The sequence below is a fragment of the Temnothorax americanus genome, unplaced genomic scaffold (assembly GCF_048541705.1).
Source record: "Temnothorax americanus isolate GAGA-0224 unplaced genomic scaffold, ASM4854170v1 Scaffold186, whole genome shotgun sequence".
Taxonomy (NCBI): domain Eukaryota; kingdom Metazoa; phylum Arthropoda; class Insecta; order Hymenoptera; family Formicidae; genus Temnothorax; species Temnothorax americanus.
Window position 1 is genome coordinate 8,351 of NW_027509325.1, and position 17,793 is coordinate 26,143.

At 40.4% G+C, this 17,793-nt stretch overlaps 1 protein-coding gene across 1 annotated transcript; it reads right to left on the reverse strand.

Annotated features, from left to right (window-relative positions):
- Positions 1 to 15,521: 15,521 nt before the first annotated feature.
- LOC143896480 (uncharacterized) lies at positions 15,522 to 17,514 on the reverse strand. Its single transcript, XM_077404382.1, has 3 exons — positions 17,039 to 17,514; positions 16,677 to 16,967; positions 15,522 to 16,455 (listed from the first exon to the last, which is right to left on the reverse strand). The coding sequence occupies exons 1-3, from the start codon at positions 17,512 to 17,514 to the stop codon at positions 15,522 to 15,524; spliced, it is 1,701 nt and encodes a 566-aa protein (XP_077260508.1).
- Positions 17,515 to 17,793: the final 279 nt, after the last annotated feature.

Consider the following 17,793-nt stretch of genomic DNA (forward strand, 5'->3'; position numbering starts at 1 on the left):
AATCCCCGGGGGGGTTTTTTGGTGGTGTTTACAAACCCTTTTTTATTGTTTTTAAAAAGCATTATTTTAGGGATGAGCCCCTTTTAAAAAGGGCTTTTTAAAAAAATTCATTAATTTTTTTAGAAAAAATCAATAGGAAAAATTTTTTTTAAAATACTTTTAGAAAAAGGTTTTTTTATGGGCCTCTTTTGGGAAACTCCCCGTCTTAACAAGGGGCTATTTTCGGAAAAAACCCCGTTTTTGGGGCAAAAGGGTTTTTTAAAAAAATGTGAAAATTGGGGTGCCGCATGCTTTGAAAAAGATTGGGGGGCCCAAAAAAACGTTTTTTTTTAAGTTTTAAGGTAAGTTTTTTTAAAAATTTTTAAAAATTTTTTAAAATAAAAATTTTTAAAAAGAAATAAGAGGGTTTTTTTTTTATTTTTTTTTATAAATTTAGGGGTTTTTTCTTATATTCAACCAAAGAAGTTGGGGTAGGTTTGGGGAAAAAAAAACCCTTGAAAAATTTTTAAAAAAAAATTTTTTTAAATTTAAAATCTATGGGAAATTTTAAAAACCCTTTTTTTTAAAAAACCCCTTTAAATAAGTTTTTTGGATGTCTATATCAGATTTACAAAAAAAAAAAAAATTTTTTTAAAATTTCAAAGTGTTCTTGAGAAAAACCCAAAATTCTCTGAAAATATATATAATTATATATATAATATAATTTTAAAAAAAAAATTTTTTGTATTTTAAATTACTTTCGGTTTAAATAAAAATGCAACACCCACAACCTATGTTCATAATTTTCAAAAAGCGAATATAATGAATGTATACATCTCATAATTTAATTGCGTACTGTTTTTTGGGAGTGTTAAAAAAATAGCATTATTATAATATGCCTTACATTTCCCCCCAGATATAATATTTATATATTTTTAATAAAAGGGAAATTAGCGATGATGCCCCCTTTGGTAGACTGGCGCGGCGTACATACACGGCACTGCTTCTTGCGGCGCTCGGCCGCTAGCACGCGCGTGGAGTGGGAAAAACAGCACCGCGTTCCGGTCTCTAAGTCTCTACTGATAAATTCAGTAGTTTTTACTGAAGAAGCATGTAGTTGTGGTTATTGTAGATGGTTCTGTCATATTTACAACGTAATGCTGCTGACGTTACTGAACATGCGTTACTGTACTACTTTAGTTGGAACTACTGAACTTATCAGTAGACACAACGGATTTTTTCTCTCAGTGTACTATAAAAGTAATGTCGACGTGGTCTTGTTTTTTTTCGCAGATGATCTCGTGTTCTTTGGCGCTTTATTAAATAAATGTGCCACTCAAGGAAGACGGCGAGTGTGCGCGTTTACGTTGCGGATGAATACTCGAACTACGTTCTGCCACATGATTCCAAATGCTGAACTGGGCAGTTTTTCGCTATCGAGACGTGCTCTGGAAAACTTATTCGAGCTCTGGACAAAGAACTTGGTCTTTCGCCGATCGCACGGAGACGTTACATCGAACGTAAGAACTAACGTTAGTTTTTGTTTGCTGTATTTAATCTTCTGTTGTTTGAAACTATTGTCGAAATATCATTGTCACTTTCAATTAGGATAATATTCGTCTAGATATAGGAAGACACGAGCTATCTATGTTTGTTCAAACCAGGTAATCCAAATGTGTAAGGATTTCTTTTTGGTATATTAGCTTTTTTCGCAATTTCAAACGTAAAGTAACGCCGTCGAAAAAAAAGATTCGTTTAATGTTGTGTAAGTTTCTATTCTTTTTTTCGAAAAATATTTATGTAACGTTTTGACATCTTCTAATGTAGGCAGATCTATTTTTTGAGTCTTTTATGCGTGGATTGTGTCTCTAAGACAGTCTTCGTCACACTCATGCCAACATCTACAAGTAATAGTTTTAGAAAATTTTTAACTACGTTCTTTTTCGTTTTACCTCTCTTGATACATTCCGTAATGAGATGACGTATATGTTTTAAGGCTTCTGGGCTCTTTCTGTCATGTTGTGAAATATATTGTGACGTCAGAGGCGAGAAATGACATATTTTGAAATAACACGCTGAGAATTCTTGCCATTACTCGCTCACCTGACGTCACAATCTCACATTATGACGGGAAGAGCCCATAAGCCTTAACAAAGATTGACAATCGACTGCTACTGCAGGAGTACAAGAAATCAAAACTTTAAAAAAGAATATTGTAATATTTATCTGAAGTAGGTAAGCTAGGCCGGTTCTAACCATGGAGCAATGAGGGGGGGGGGTGAGGGGCGGGGGGAACCGCGGGCGGAAGGGGACCACGGGGAGGGGAGGGGGAACCGCGTTTTTTCATGCGCCGCGGGTAGGGGGAGGGGGAACCGCGTTCTTGGGCGCCGCGGGTAGGGGGAGGGGGGAACCGCGTTCTTGGGCGCCGCGGGGAAAGGGTGAGGGGGAACCGCGTTTTTCAGGCGCCGTGTTTTCCAGCGCCGCGGGGCGAGGGGTCCGCGTTTTCCGGTGCCGCGGGGCGACCGCGTTTCCGCCACGCCGCGGGGCGAGGGGCGACCGCGTTTTCCGGCGCCGCGGGGTGAGGGGGTCCACGTTTTTCGGCGCCGCGGGGCGAGGTGACCCGCGTTTCGCCGCGCCGCGGAGTCCGCGTGACGTCACATGACACGTTCGCGTTATCTCTCCTTCGCGCGCGGTTTCTCGCTCCCGGCCCCCGTTATATTTCCCCCGTTCGCGTTCTCTTTCCCTCGCGTGTTCTCGCTCGCGGTTTCTCTCGCTCGCCCCCGACCCCCGTTTGCGCGAATACCTGCACGTGTGCGTGAAGTCACCGCGAGACATATTCTTGAAAATGATAAATATAATAAATTACATTTCATTATATGTATAAGGACTATACATGTTAATTAAAATTAAATTATTATAATATAATATTATTCGATTATACAGGGTGTCAGAAATAAAAGTATCCAGCCGAATGACTGGGAAAGATTGGGTCAAACTGAAGAGAAAAGTCGTATACCATTTTGCAAAATTCGCAATAGTTAACAAGTTATTAATTAAAACGTCTGAGCGAATGCGCGCACAAGGAGCGATAGAGGCGGGCCTCGTCGGCTGGCTGGGCTGGCACGGTGCCCGGCGCGCGGCGAGCGGTGGAGGTCGAGACGAGCGGCGAGCGGGGCGCGGCGCGGCGCGGCGAACGTCGAGCAACAGATGTTATACACTGCGACGAAAAAGTATTAGAGCCAGCCCATACTAAACTTACGATAATTCCTTCGCGTAAACGGGATTTTGTAGTAACTTACAATAATTTACTCCGCGTAAACGAGTGAATTATCGTAAGTTACTACAGAAGTAACGCGCTCGCGTAAACGTAGTAACAGTAGGTAGCACACGTATTGGCTATTGCATAGGCATTGCCGTAACGTCTTACGCCTTAGATAATATTAATTAGTTTAGCTTGAATTATGTGTAATAAAAACATTTAATTTTAGTAAATTTAATTATTTTGCATGTCAAAGTTTACGAGGTTTACCACAAGCCTTACTTTAACTTTTGTTTATGTTATAATAACTTTAATGGTGCGTGTCCACCTGCGAGTAAAACTCTCGAGAATAGCTCTCGAGATTGATTCTCGCAAATGGACATATTCCTAAAGAGTACCTATAACGGAGAATGAATCGCAGCTCTCGGCGAGCAAACTTTTCAAGACCTACTCGCAAATCGACACGACGTTATTTTACTCTCGGAGATCAGCTCGCCAAGCTCGAACGCTGTTCGTATTTTGAGAGCTACATGATGACACAAAGGAACTTATTGAATAATGCGGAAATCATGAACCATTGTAGAATACTACTGTGACAGAAATAAAAGTTTTTTTAATTTTTATGTTTTGCGAATAAAGTGCGAAAAATTCATAATTTAAAGAATTAGATAAGAATATTTTTAATACATTTTCTGCTTATTACATGGTCAATAATTAGTAACACTTTAGTTTTACATACTTTGCACGTTTTAGTTACAGCGTTGAAATTAAATACATTTTTACATCGCAAATTAAGTACATTAAAAAAAAATTATTTAATATTTACATGTAAAAATCTAACATCAAGATATTTCGCAAACTGAAAACTAAATAATAATATCGCACTATGTATTCTACTTCACAATTTGTAAGTCTGTAGAAATTTTTAATTGTTGGGAATCTTCAATCTTAAGCTCTCTAATTTAGAGCAGATCCGACACCTGCGATCAATCCATTGCTTGACCCAGAAGGTCTTTTTATTGTTATTTAACAACCTTTTTCTTTTTAAAATAATGCTAGCCACTATAGTAGCCGCAAGTCTCTTCGTTTACGAGACATTATAATGTCACCACTCTCAGAGATCGACTAAAAAAGTACGTAAGTGGACACAGTTTTGAGAGAACTGTCCGAAAGAATACTCTCTGGATTCTCACGAGATGCTCGCAAGAGTACAATGTTAGAAAAATTACTCTCAAATGAACAGTGTCAGAATAACTCGAGAGCTACTTTGGAGAGTTTTACTCGCAGGTGGACACGTGCCTTAAAACTCTCGAGAATATCTCTCGAGAGTTATTCTGACACTGTCCATTTGAAAGTAATTTTTCTGACATTGTATTCTCGCGAGCATCTCGCGAGAATCCGAAGAGTATTTTTTCGGAGAGTTCTCTCAAAACCGTATCCACTTACGTATTTTTTTAGTTGATGTCTGAGAGTGGTGACATCATAATGTCGCGTAAACAAAAAAACTTGCGGCTGCTATAGTGACTAGCATTATTTTAAAAAGGAAAAGGGCAATCATGGCGCAGAAAGATATGCGCTGCTCTAACGAGCTGAAGATCCGAGTTCAAATCCGACCGAAAATTGTCCGCGGTTTTTATTTGATCGCCACCTCTCGGAAGGGTTAATGGCAACCCGCCGAGAGTGTATCTCTAAGAAAGCAGAAGGGAGGCCTCGGATTTTATACAGGCCGAACTTCAGGAGGCTATGGCTTGAACTTGAGCTATAGTGCCGTTGAAACAACAAAAAGACCTTCTGGGTCAAGCAATGGATTGATCGCAGGTGTACATTCGGTGCTGGATCTGCTTTAATTAGAGAGCTTGAGATTGAAGACTCCTAACAATAAAAAGTTTCTGCAGACTTACAAGTTGTGAAGTGGAATACATAGTGCAATATTATTATTTAGTTTTCAGTTTGCGAAATACCTTGATGTTAGATATTTACATGTAAATATTTAATAATTTTTTTTTTAATGTACTTAATTTGCGATGTAAAAATGTATTTAATTTCAACGCTGTAACTAAAACGTGCAAAGTATGTAAAACTAAAGTGTTACTAATTATTGACCATGTAATAAGCAGAGAATGTATTAAAAATATTCTTATCTAATTCTTTAAATTATGAATTTTTCGCACTTTATTCGCAAAACATAAAAATTAAAAAAAACTTTTATTTCTGTCACAGCAGTATTCTACAATAGTTCATGATTTCCGCATTATTCAATAAGTTCTTTTGTGTCATCATGTAGCTCTCAAAATACGAACAGCGTTCGAGCTTGGCGAGCTGATCTCCGAGAGTAAAATAACGTCGTGTCGATTTGCGAGTAGGTCTTGAAAAGTTCGCTCGCCGAGAGCTGCGATTCATTCTCCGTTATAGGTACTCTTTAGGAATATGTCCATTTGCGAGAATTATTCTCGAGAGCTACTCTCGAGAGTTTTACTTGCAGGTGGACACGCACCATTAAAGTTATTATAACATAAACAAAAGTTAAAGTAAGGCTTGTGGTAAACCTCGTAAACTTTGACATGCAAAATAATTAAATTTACTAAAATTAAATGTTTTTATTACACATAATTTAAGCTAAACTAATTAATATTATCTAAGGCGTAAGACGTTACGGCAATGCCTATGCAATAGCCAAGTGTGCTACCTACTGTTACTACGTTTACGCGAGCGCGTTACTTCTGTAGTAACTTACGATAATTCACTCGTTTACGCGGAGTAATCTATTGTAAGTTACTACAAAATCCCGTTTACGCGAAGGAAAATCCCGTTTACGCAAAGGAATTATCGTAAGTTTAGTATGGGCTGGCTCTAATACTTTTTCGTCGCAGTGTATAACATCTGTCGCTCGACCCCCACCGCTCGCCGCGCGCCGGGCACCGTGCCAGCCCAGCCAGCCGCCGAGGCCCGCCTCTATCGCTCCTTGTGCGCGCATTCGCTCAGACGTTTTAATTAATAACTTGTTAACTATTGCGAATTTTGCAAAATGGTATACGACTTTTCTCTTCAGTTTGACCCAATCTACCCCAGTCATTCGGCTGGATACTTTTATTTCTGACACCCTGTATATATAAAATGTTGCGATAGAAGTGTATTTATTTCAAAACCTTTCGCGTGAAGATAATTTTTAAAAACTTTTATTCCAACTTTTATCTCTGAATCGTTCCACGCGTGAAATAATTTTATAAATCTCTCAGTCGAGCTTCGTTTCTAAAACCTTTCTCGCGCAATAAATTTCAAAAACTTGGCAAATTCTTTGCTATGTCAGTGAATAAATTAACGCAGGTTGTATACGTTTGACCAATAACTGACATTTATAATCAACTCAAATTCTTACGTTAACTTGACGCGCTCGACATACCTGTGGTTCTGTGTCTTTCATCGAGTTAATGTAAGAATTTCAATCATCAAATATATATATGTCAGTTTGGTCAAAGATACATAAGCTGCGTTAAATTTGAAAACTTATAATTAAGTTAGTTCTGAATCGTTTCGTATACGAGATATGGCATTTGTAAACCTTTCGGTTGAGTTTTCGATGAAAAGTTTTCGATGAAACTTTATATACACATCATATATCTATAGGACAAGTAAATATAGACGACGTTAGAGAAATGTTTACGCGCCGCCCTATAAAAACCACGCGTACGTCATACGTATAATTTTTTCTTTTTCTCTACTTTTTCTCTACTAAAGTTTGGAAAACAATAGTTGGAATATTTTTAAGAGTACTGAAATGGTAAATTTTTTGTAAGACGGTAGTTAGAATATTTTGAAGAAAATAAAATTTGGAAAACGGTAGTTAGAATATTTTTAAGAAAATGTTATGGAATGGTAAAAATTTAAAAACGGTAGTTGGAATAATTTTCAAGAATAGTACTGAAATGGTAAAATCTTAAAAACGGTAGTTGGAATAATTTTCAAGAATAGTACTGAAATGGTAAAAATTGAAATACGGTAGTTGGAATATTTTGAAGCAAATGTTACAAAACGGTAAAATTTGTAAAAACGTAGAAATAATTTTTAATAATAGTACGAAAATGGTAAAAATTAAATAAACCGAGTTGGAATAATTAGACGGAATGGTACGAAAATGGTACAAATTGGAAATAGGGTAAGAATAATTGGAAAGAAGAGTCGTGAAAAGCTAAAAACTGTGAGGGAGTTGAAATACTTTCGAGAAATAATCTGAAAACGATACAACGTGACTCACGAAAATAATAGAAATTATAAAAAAGGAGTTGGAATACTTTGTCACGATCTTTTGGCACTCCCGAACCGCTCCGGGCCGGATCAAAAGGGTTTAGGAGAGCGGGATGGTTGGCCTCTCCAGTGATTTCCTCGCACCTCCGATACTCCACGAAATGTTCCGAATGTTGGGCGCCAGACGCGTACCTTCGCGTCCACGAAATCGCGAAAACCTAAACGAGACGCAAAACGAAGTGTGGAGGTGCGTGGAATCGGCTAGCTTAACCTAATCACGGGCGGGGTTAATGAAGGGCGGCGCGATATTCGGCGGGGTGACACGTTAATTTCATCCGCACAAAATTACCTTTTTTAAAAAAAGGTAAAAAAAGGCGCCAAGTACACGTATAGTAGTGTATATGTTGTTACCTAAAAAAAATGAAAGTGGTAGTATTATACCTCGAAAAAACTTAAGTAACAAGTGGTAGACTTTTATATCTCGAAAAATCTCGAAAAAATCTAAGCAGTAGTATCTTTATTTCCGAAAAATTATAACTCAAGTGATACACGTCACAAAATTAAGTTTCCTTATCAAAAAGAAGAGTCGCGCTTCAAGTGATCTATTACAATTACAAAAAAGAAATGATATCTCTTTAAATTAGAGCGCCAATTACAGAGAGAACATGTATATTGCCTCAAAAAATAATTGTTGCACTACTTTGAAAAATCTTTACATTGTGTCAATTAGAAAAGAATGTATGATAACAATTTTATAAGATTAAAAAATTTTATTTAAATTTAACAAGGGAATACAAGATATTTAAATACAAAGTTTACATGTGTATTTTTTAATGGTCACAAAAATTTACAGAGGTAACAGTACAAAATACAAATATTTTATTAAAATATTTAATCCAACGAGGGAATACAAATTGTATTTAAATATAAAATTTATATATGTATTTTTCAATAGAATAAAATATTTAATCACAAAGAATTACAAAGGTAACAGTACAAAATAAAAATATTTTATTAAAATACATAAATTTTTCTTGTAAAAAAACTTGGCGCTGTTAGACCTCGAAATTTTAAATAAATAAATAAATTTATTCTATACTTAATTATAAGCCGCATTATCCGCCGTCCGCGTCGTCACGCACACCCATATCATTCACTCCCACATCCACGCTGATAATCATTTAATATTACTCCCATCGCATTTTTCTCTGAATTATTTTTATTTACTGTTGTCCTTATTTATTTAAAATTTCGAGGTCTAACAGCGCCAAGTTTTTTTACAAGAAAAATTTATGTATTTTAATAAAATATTTTTATTTTGTACTGTTACCTTTGTAATTCTTTGTGATTAAATATTTTATTCTATTGAAAAATACATATATAAATTTTATATTTAAATACAATTTGTATTCCCTCGTTGGATTAAATATTTTAATAAAATATTTGTATTTTGTACTGTTACCTCTGTAAATTTTTGTGACCATTAAAAAATACACATGTAAACTTTGTATTTAAATATCTTGTATTCCCTTGTTAAATTTAAATAAAATTTTTTAATCTTATAAAATTGTTATCATACATTCTTTTCTAATTGACACAATGTAAAGATTTTTCAAAGTAGTGCAACAATTATTTTTTGAGGCAATATACATGTTCTCTCTGTAATTGGCGCTCTAATTTAAAGAGATATCATTTCTTTTTTGTAATTGTAATAGATCACTTGAAGCGCGACTCTTCTTTTTGATAAGGAAACTTAATTTTGTGACGTGTATCACTTGAGTTATAATTTTTCGGAAATAAAGATACTACTGCTTAGATTTTTTCGAGATTTTTCGAGATATAAAAGTCTACCACTTGTTACTTAAGTTTTTTCGAGGTATAATACTACCACTTTCATTTTTTTTTAGGTAACAACATATACACTACTATACGTGTACTTGGCGCCTTTTTTTACCTTTTTTTAAAAAAGGTAATTTTGTGCGGATATCACGCTTTTTTGTAGTATATTACGCATTTTATAAACAGTATGTACAGGATAAAGCTATTTGGAGGTATAATACTACCACTTTGTTTTTTTTGAGGTAACAACATAACAGGGTAACAACATAATACATATACACTAATATGCGTGTACTTGGCGCTCTTTTTTACCTTTTTTTTAAAAAGGTAATTTTGTACGGATATCACGCCATTTTATAGTGTTACGCATCTTAATCTTATAAACAATATATCTTATAATCTTATAAACAGTATATAATACAAGGTATGAAGCTAAAATTGTTACGGACTATTATTTCTAAAGAAAACAACAATTTAATATTTTGCTTAGTTTTTTTTAAATAATAATCTGTAACCCTTTTAGTTGTACACCTTGTATATATTTTTCAATTTCAATATAAAATATAATCGCAATAAAGCATGATTAATGTTAATAAGTCGTTAACTGTAAAATTCTTTATTTATTTTTATTTGCGTGTCTTACTGAATGTTGTTCGCAACTGTATATGTATGTACCGATATCTTCAGGTATCGATATTTTTGATAATTATTTTTACGTCAGACATAATTTTAATTCATCCAATTTTCATTATATCTAGACATAATTTTTGTCCAATTTTTGTTATGTCTAGACATAATTTTAATTTAGCAATTTTTATTATGTCATGACAATTCTAATTCTGCCGCTAGGGAAATTTTAAGTCGATTCTTATGAATCAAGCTTGAATTCAATGTCTAGGTGTCCCAGGTTGCCAATGACGAGGTCCACATAGTGCGCCCTATAGTTTTCGGTGTACAGGTGTATTAATACCTTGAATTTGATGGCCACGTGTTCCAAGTTGCCGATGACGAGGTCCACAAGGTGCGCTTCGTAGTTTTCAGTGTCTACATGTATTAATATCTTGAATTTGATATCTACGTGTCCTACATTGGGTGCGTTCAGCCGATACTCCGCTAGCCTAGCAATCATAAGCAGACGCTCGTTTTCGTTCGTTTCCTCTCTTTTGACCTAATGGATTAAAAGGAGAGGAAACGAGCGAAAACGAGCGACTGCTCACAATTGCTAGGCTAGCGGAGTATCGGCTAAACGCACCCATTCAGATTTAAAGTTATTAATACACCTAAACACCAAAAACTATAAAGCGCATTATGTGGACCTTGTCATCGGCAACCTGGAACACGTAGACATCGAATTTGAGGTATTATTACACCTAGACACCAAAAACTACCGAGCGCGTTATCTGGACCTCGTCATCAGCAACCTGGGACACCTAAACATCGAATTCAAGGTATTAATACACGTAGACACCGAAAACTACGGAGCTCACTATCTAGACATCGTCATCGGCAACCTGAAACACTTAGACATCGCATTCAACGTATTATTACACCTGGACACCGAAAACTACGAAGCGCACTATGTGGACCTCGTCATCGGCAACCTGAGACACGTAGACATTGAATTCAACGTATTCTTACACCTGGACACCGAAAACTATGAAGCGCACTATGTGGATTTCGTCATCGGCAACCTGAGACACGTAGACATCGCATTCAACGTATTATTACACCTGGACACCGAAAACTACGGAGCTCACTATCTAGACATCGTCATCGGCAACCTGGAACACTTAGACATCGCATTCATCGTATTATTACACCTGGACACCGGAAACTACCGAGCGCGCTATCTGGACCTCGTCATCGGCAACCTGAGACACGTAGACATCGAATTCAACGTATTATTACACCTGGACACCGAAAACTACGGAGCTCACTATCTAGACATCGTCATCGGCAACCTGGAACACTTAGACATCGCATTCATCGTATTATTACACCTGGACACCGAAAACTACGAAGCGCACTATGTGGACCTCGTCATCGGCAACCTGAGACACGTAGACATTGAATTCAACGTATTCTTACACCTGGACACCGAAAACTATGAAGCGCACTATGTGGACTTCGTCATCGGCAACCTGGAACACTTAGACATCGCATTCAACGTATTATTACACCTGGACACCGAAAACTACGAAGCGCACTATGTGGACCTCGTCATCGGCAACCTGGGACACCTAGACATCGAATTCAACGTACGATTATACCTGGACACCGAAAACTATGAAGCGCACTATCTGGGTCCCGTCATCGGCAACCTGGGACACGTGGACATCGAATTCAAGGTATTAATACACGTAGACACCGAAAACTACGGAGCGCACTATGTGGACCTTGTCATCGGCAACCTGGGACACCTAGACATCGAATTCAACGTACGATTACACCTGGACACCGAAAACTACGGAGCGCACTATAAGGACCTCGTCATCGGCAACCTGGGACACGTGGACATCGAATTCAACGTGTTATTACACCTGGACACCGAAAACTATGAAGCGCACTATCTGGACCTCGTCATCGGCAATCTGGGATACCTAGACATCGAATTCAAGCTTAATTCATAAGAATCGACTTAAAAATTCCCTAGCGGCATTTTCTGCCAAGCGTAGAGAATCTTCTTTTCCGTTAACTCAATATATATTATTTATATATATACCTAATTTACCTAAATAGAAATCTTCCTTCTGACCGATAAGTCTATCGACCTAATTTCGAAATACGCGCGCGATATCGAAACTGGCGATACCTGCGCCGCCAGCGTCGAAAAAGTGAAAGTAACGTTTCTGATTATGACGTCATCATATCAGACGTCGGCGTTAGAAGTAGTATACGTATCTTAAAAATAAATTTTCTCATTTAGACTTTGCGTCGCAATATCTCCGCTCGTAGGGCACGTAGCGGAATATTATGAGAGAAACCCCCCCCTAATTGGACCCCAAGCTATCGATCAAGCCTACTTAGAACTTGATCCGTTCACTCGTTATCGAGATCTCAACATCTCGGGTACTCGCAACCCGTCGCGTCGCGTAAAAGAGTCACGGTCGGTCTCGCTCCGCGTGTACTTGGCGCGAGACACTACCGTGTCTCTTGATACTCAGTCAGATAACAAAGAAAATAACATTTATTGAGTACTGGTTGTCGGGAATATAACAACGTATATCCATCCGGCTTCGATCAAACACAATATACATTCAATAAATAAATCAAGAATAGCCGGTGGCGGGGTGCCTGGATTCATCTAACCGAAATAATATTAAAGCGGACGCGAGACACCCACGGCGTATTAATTGAGTCTCTAATAAACACGCTAAAGGCGCTATTCTCAAACAATTAATATTTCGAGTCGAAAGTTATAATACGCAAAAATACTACACTTAATATCACTAATAAGAGTGAGGTTCAACGTAAAATGTCGCGAAATAATGGTACGTCACGCTTGGATTACGTGAAGACCACGTCCGGAACCGTACGAAAACTCTGTCGCCACGATATCTTAACCTGACGCGAGTGAGTCTGCTCGGGCGTAACGGGGAGGCGCCGAGTCATTTAACCAGGCAAAGAATACGATAACTAAGGCAAAATACTGGATTAATGTGGTTCTCCAATGATGCGGAATACCGGTCAACGCGAAAGGTAATCAGAATGCGGAAACGCCTGGAGATCTCGTCGTTGCCTCCCTGGTCCGTCTCTGGGCGCGAAATTCCGCGCTTTGTGACGGCGGCGGGGCGCCGCGACGGTGCGGCGAGCCGCAACGTCACAACTTATAAAAAAAATGTTGCGAAACGGTAAAATTGCGGATCGGATCGGAGATAGGTAATTATAGTGACTCCTCTTCTAAAAAGGGCATGTCGTAGGTATTGTTGTCACTTTTTCCGCGATGCCGATTGGTTCTCTTGCTGCGCTTACTTCATTTGCAGCTGTCATTGTATATTTTGTCAGTTGTGTGTGTGTATCAAGGTGGGTTAATAGTGTAATAGTAATAACATAACGTTAAAGCTAAATAGCGCGCGCGTATGTAGTGTAATAGTAATAACATAACGTTAAAGCTAAATAGCGCGCGCGTCTGTAGTGTAATAGTAATAGCATAACGTTAAAGCTAAAAAATAGCGCGTGCGTCTGTAGTGTAATAGTAATAGCCAAAACGTTTCTGTAGTGTCTAGTAATTATAAAAAAAGTGGGTGTTTACAGTAAAATAATTTATGTTGCATGTAGTCGTATAAATTTATGTTATAATATCCGTATGCTGCATAAAAAAATTTTCATTATTTATAAAAGTGTTATTTATATTTATACAATACGTAAGAAAAAAATAGAAAAAAGAAAAAAAATATTATTAGAACAACTCGCGTTATCGCTCGTAACCGCACCTCGCGTTATCGCTCACTCGCGCCGCAGCGGCTTTTCGGGTCATTCGCGCTGAAGCGTCTCCGCGTTATCGCTCTTTCCCCGTCTCGCTCTCTCGTCAATCGTTCGCCGTTTCTCTGTTTGTTCAATTAAGAGGTACCGCGACCGACCATTCTTACGCATTCGGCGGTACGCAATGTTTATCGCGTTCTCGCGACCGACCATTTTTGCGCACTCGGTAGCTCGTAATGTACACTGTGGAAATTGTGGAATAGGCGCGTGTGAAGAGGAACGACATCGTTCGTTGTTTTTTTTTCACGTAGAGAAAAAACGAGCAATACGAAAAAATACAAATATGTTACACGAAAAAAAAATGCAAATATGTTATACGAGTAATATGATAAAAAAAAAATTGCGAAATATCTACAATATTCAACATAAGTTACAGAATGAAGAATGACGTAATTACTGACATTCACTCAGGCAGTAAATCTAACTTATGAAACGATCGTAAATCAGATATAAAAAATTACACTAACAACTAATCTATAATCGGCTTTCCATTTTTTCATAGATCCACTTGCCGGTTGAGATGCAATTGTAACTTCACTGACTTCGTCCGTTTCCGATTGACTCGATGTATTAAAAACGTCAAAAAAGTATACATATTCATCGGTATTTTTTTTTTCTACGTATTGATCTTACGACAATACAATTTTAGAAAACGTATGATATTGTTTTATTTTTTTACAAACAGTATTCCGTAATGTCCCCAGGGAAGCGTTTCCACGTTGTCCAACCTCACGCATTGATGAGAGCAAGTTTCTGCTCCGACACGGTGAAAACGTCGTGCAGGCACGAGCGTATACACGACTGGTGCGTTTTCAGCTCGCGCGCGTTTCGCAGGCACGCCACGTAATCCTCTTAGCGACTACGTTTCTCTTGACGCCCTTTATTCTCTTGGTGTCGTCGCATCCGAGTACCTTGTAAGCGTACATCTTCGCTCTGAGGCCCACGAACTCCATCATGATCGCGCCGTTGTTCTCGTCCTTCATCAAACCGGGCACCTTTCTGTTGACGCGCGGCATACCGTGCGCGTTATTCTCCGCGTAATCGCTCGTGTCGAATCTGTCTAAGTCGCGTCTCATAAGCTCGTACGCGTCTTCGCACTCCAGCAAATAGATCAGACTGTCGGTATTGGTGTAAAGAATTCGACACCGGTCGCGATAGAGCGGCGCCATGTAGTCGTAGTGAAACTCGTAGAGGCGCGTCTTGGATATCTCAAGAATACACATTCCCACGTAGACCGGCTTGTTGAATTTCACCTCGAGCCTTCGCAGCTCGATCGCGACGAGATTCTCCGAAAAGACGCTCCTGCTGTGAAAGTTCGGTCTGGCGATCATCGCCTCCGCGCCGTACCTGCCCTCCCATCGCGTCACGAGACGCACGTCCACGTGATCGCGCACGTTCTCCATCGTCTTACCGAAGACGGCATTGTTCATCAGTTTGTACATATTTCGTTCGAACTCGTTGCTCGCGCGAGTCCTGAACGTTGTGTTCAGCTCGATGTAGCCGCAAAGCCAAGGTGACTGAGTAAATCGCAGAACGCGACGAACTCGCGTCAGTCGCAAACCCAGTCGCAGACATTGCTGCAGATTTCGATAGTGCGTCACCTAGCGCGATTTGTCGTAGAGCGTGGCGAACAGTTTCTCCTGCCGCTTACCGGGCGGTTTATCGCGCGTTGGGCACAACGGCAGGTCCGCGTGGGCGTCGTGCAGGTCACCAGGATACTCTAACCGACATCACCGTTCGGTGGCACGGTCGTCACGTCAAAATTCTCAGGGTCGTCGAGCCACTGGAAATTCGCGTACGGCAGCGATTCGCACATAGCCCAGCCGTACAGATTGTTCACGTCGTAATACATGAGATACGTATCGGGCTGGGACGAATCGTATGTCGGTACGTGCCTGTTGTTAGCTCGCGCGTACCTGAGCGAACATTGACTGAGGCCGCCGCGTATTCCACGTTCCACGAACAGCACTATGTCAATGTCGGTGAGCAGCTCGAAACGCACGCCGGTGTATCTCAGCATTGCGTCCCACGTGTACCCCGGCAACGTATAATAATACGCGGGATCGAGCCCGTAACTCGCCATACACGTGTCCCGAAAATTTTCAAAGATATCCGCCAGAAGAAGCACGTCGGTCTTGAGATAGAGATCGCTGTACTCCCCGAGATCTCGCACGCGAAAACGTCGCCAAACTCTCGTCGCGTGTTCGTAGTCGCTTTCGCTCGCGGTCTCGTCGGTCAGGGAGCTGTAAAAGACCTCGCGCGGTGGAAGATCGGTCTCCCGCAACTTGTCCAGGCTGTCGACGTACTCGTACGGAAATACTCCTTTGCGAGTGAGCAGATCGAGATCCTCCCTGCTCAAATCCGCGTACTCCGAGCGCGTTATTCTCAGCTTGTCCTTGCTCAGATAGGACGCCAGGGTTTCGATACTCGCGGCTAAAAATTTGTACGAGTCCACGAATCGTAGCTTAACGTACCGATCCCATGTCCCATCCGTCTGCGTCTTCTTAACGGTCTTCGAGAACGGTATGTAGGTTTCCTTCGTAAGCGGCAGGAGCTCGACCTCGCCCTCGAAATCGTTCGCGATTTTCTCGATGATGAAATGCGCGTCGTAACCCGACAGATTGTGGAAGAACACGGGAATCACGTACACGTTTCTGTAATTCAGATTGCAACGAACATGCGCCGGACCTCTGTAACGTCCGGTTAGATGACAGTGATCTCGCATGCGGTCGCGCACTGAAATTCGCGTTTCTCGTCCTCCGTAAGTTCTACCATAGATATATTGGTAGAGAATTTAATCTTAGCGCGACGCGCGAGAACGCGAAGCTTGTTAACGAACCACGAAACACAATCCTCGCCGCGACGATATCTGTACGTGGATACGGTATCGTCGTAGGTGCAGCACAGATAGTAACCCAGGCTGAACGGTACGTGACGCTGATAAGCGTATCTCGCCCCCCCTTCGGCATTCTCCCTCTCCCATGGTTCGAGAAGACACTCCAGATCCGCGTACACCACGAAGGGGAGTCGCTCCTTCCTGTCGTGATTGTCGAAAGACAGCCACTTATCGTCCACGTTTGAAAGAACGATGGCGCAGTCGTTCATTCGACCGCAGTCGACGCTGTGAGCGGCCAACTTTTCGCGCGTATAGAAATAGTGTAGGCATCTGCAAAGTAACGCCATATATTAAATAACATCTCTCTCCGTTCCCTTGTTCCTCAGTTTTTTTTTACTTACCGATCGCAAACGTGCTTCGCGCAGCGGCTCACGGTCAATTGTGAACTCACCAATCGCGATAGATTCTTTATCCAGGCGAAATGACCCCCGTTGACGACGCCACGCAACGTATCGCGCAGATACAGGAGGTTTACGTGTCTATCCCTCTTATCGTCGGTTAACCGCAGAGGCACGATCGCGTTGTCGTCGGCGCCCCGTCCGTACTTATCTTTCTTTCCAATCTTTTCCCGAGTGGTGAACACATTGATCGATACGTCATTCTGACGTTCGAACTTTCCGATGTGTTTCAGATCTATGGGGAACTTTATCCCGTCGAGATTTAGCACCGTCGCGTAATCGGGATACGAGCCGCATCGTTCCGCGTGCCGCTCGGCGGGATACAGAGCCGCGACCACCGCGCGTGCGAAACACGTGTCCTTCTCCGATCGCACGTTTACCACCGCCTTTTTAAGTCTTATACCTCGCGGTATTTCCATCCGGGTTTACACTTGTTCACGTTCACCGTTAGGTTCAGTATTCTAGACAACGCCCATCCGCTGTCGCGTTCCTGAAATTCGTCCAACCCTGCTAGAATTGCGTCGCGCACGCGCCTATCGTACCACTCGCTCAGATCGGACGCTTGGAGGAGCTGTTCGTTCCGCGTAACGATACTCTTCACGTCGATCTTATCGTTCGCTACAAATTCTCCATTGAACGTGACATTTACCTTCAAACACGTGTGTTAGTTCAAATTGTCCTGCACTTTTTCGAGCACG

What these genes read in the sequence shown, in the direction of transcription:
- LOC143896480 (XM_077404382.1), bottom strand. Translation starts at nt 17,514, where the DNA reads ATGGAAATACCGCGAGGTATAAGACTTAAAAAGGCGGTGGTAAACGTG. An exon ending in GCGAAGCACGTTTGCGATCG is followed by an intron (nt 16,968 to 17,038) that starts GTAAGTAAAAAA and finishes GTTACTTTGCAG; the next exon opens with ATGCCTACACTATTTCTATA. An exon ending in TACGACGATACCGTATCCAC is followed by an intron (nt 16,456 to 16,676) that starts GTACAGATATCG and finishes TCTGAATTACAG; the next exon opens with AAACGTGTACGTGATTCCCG.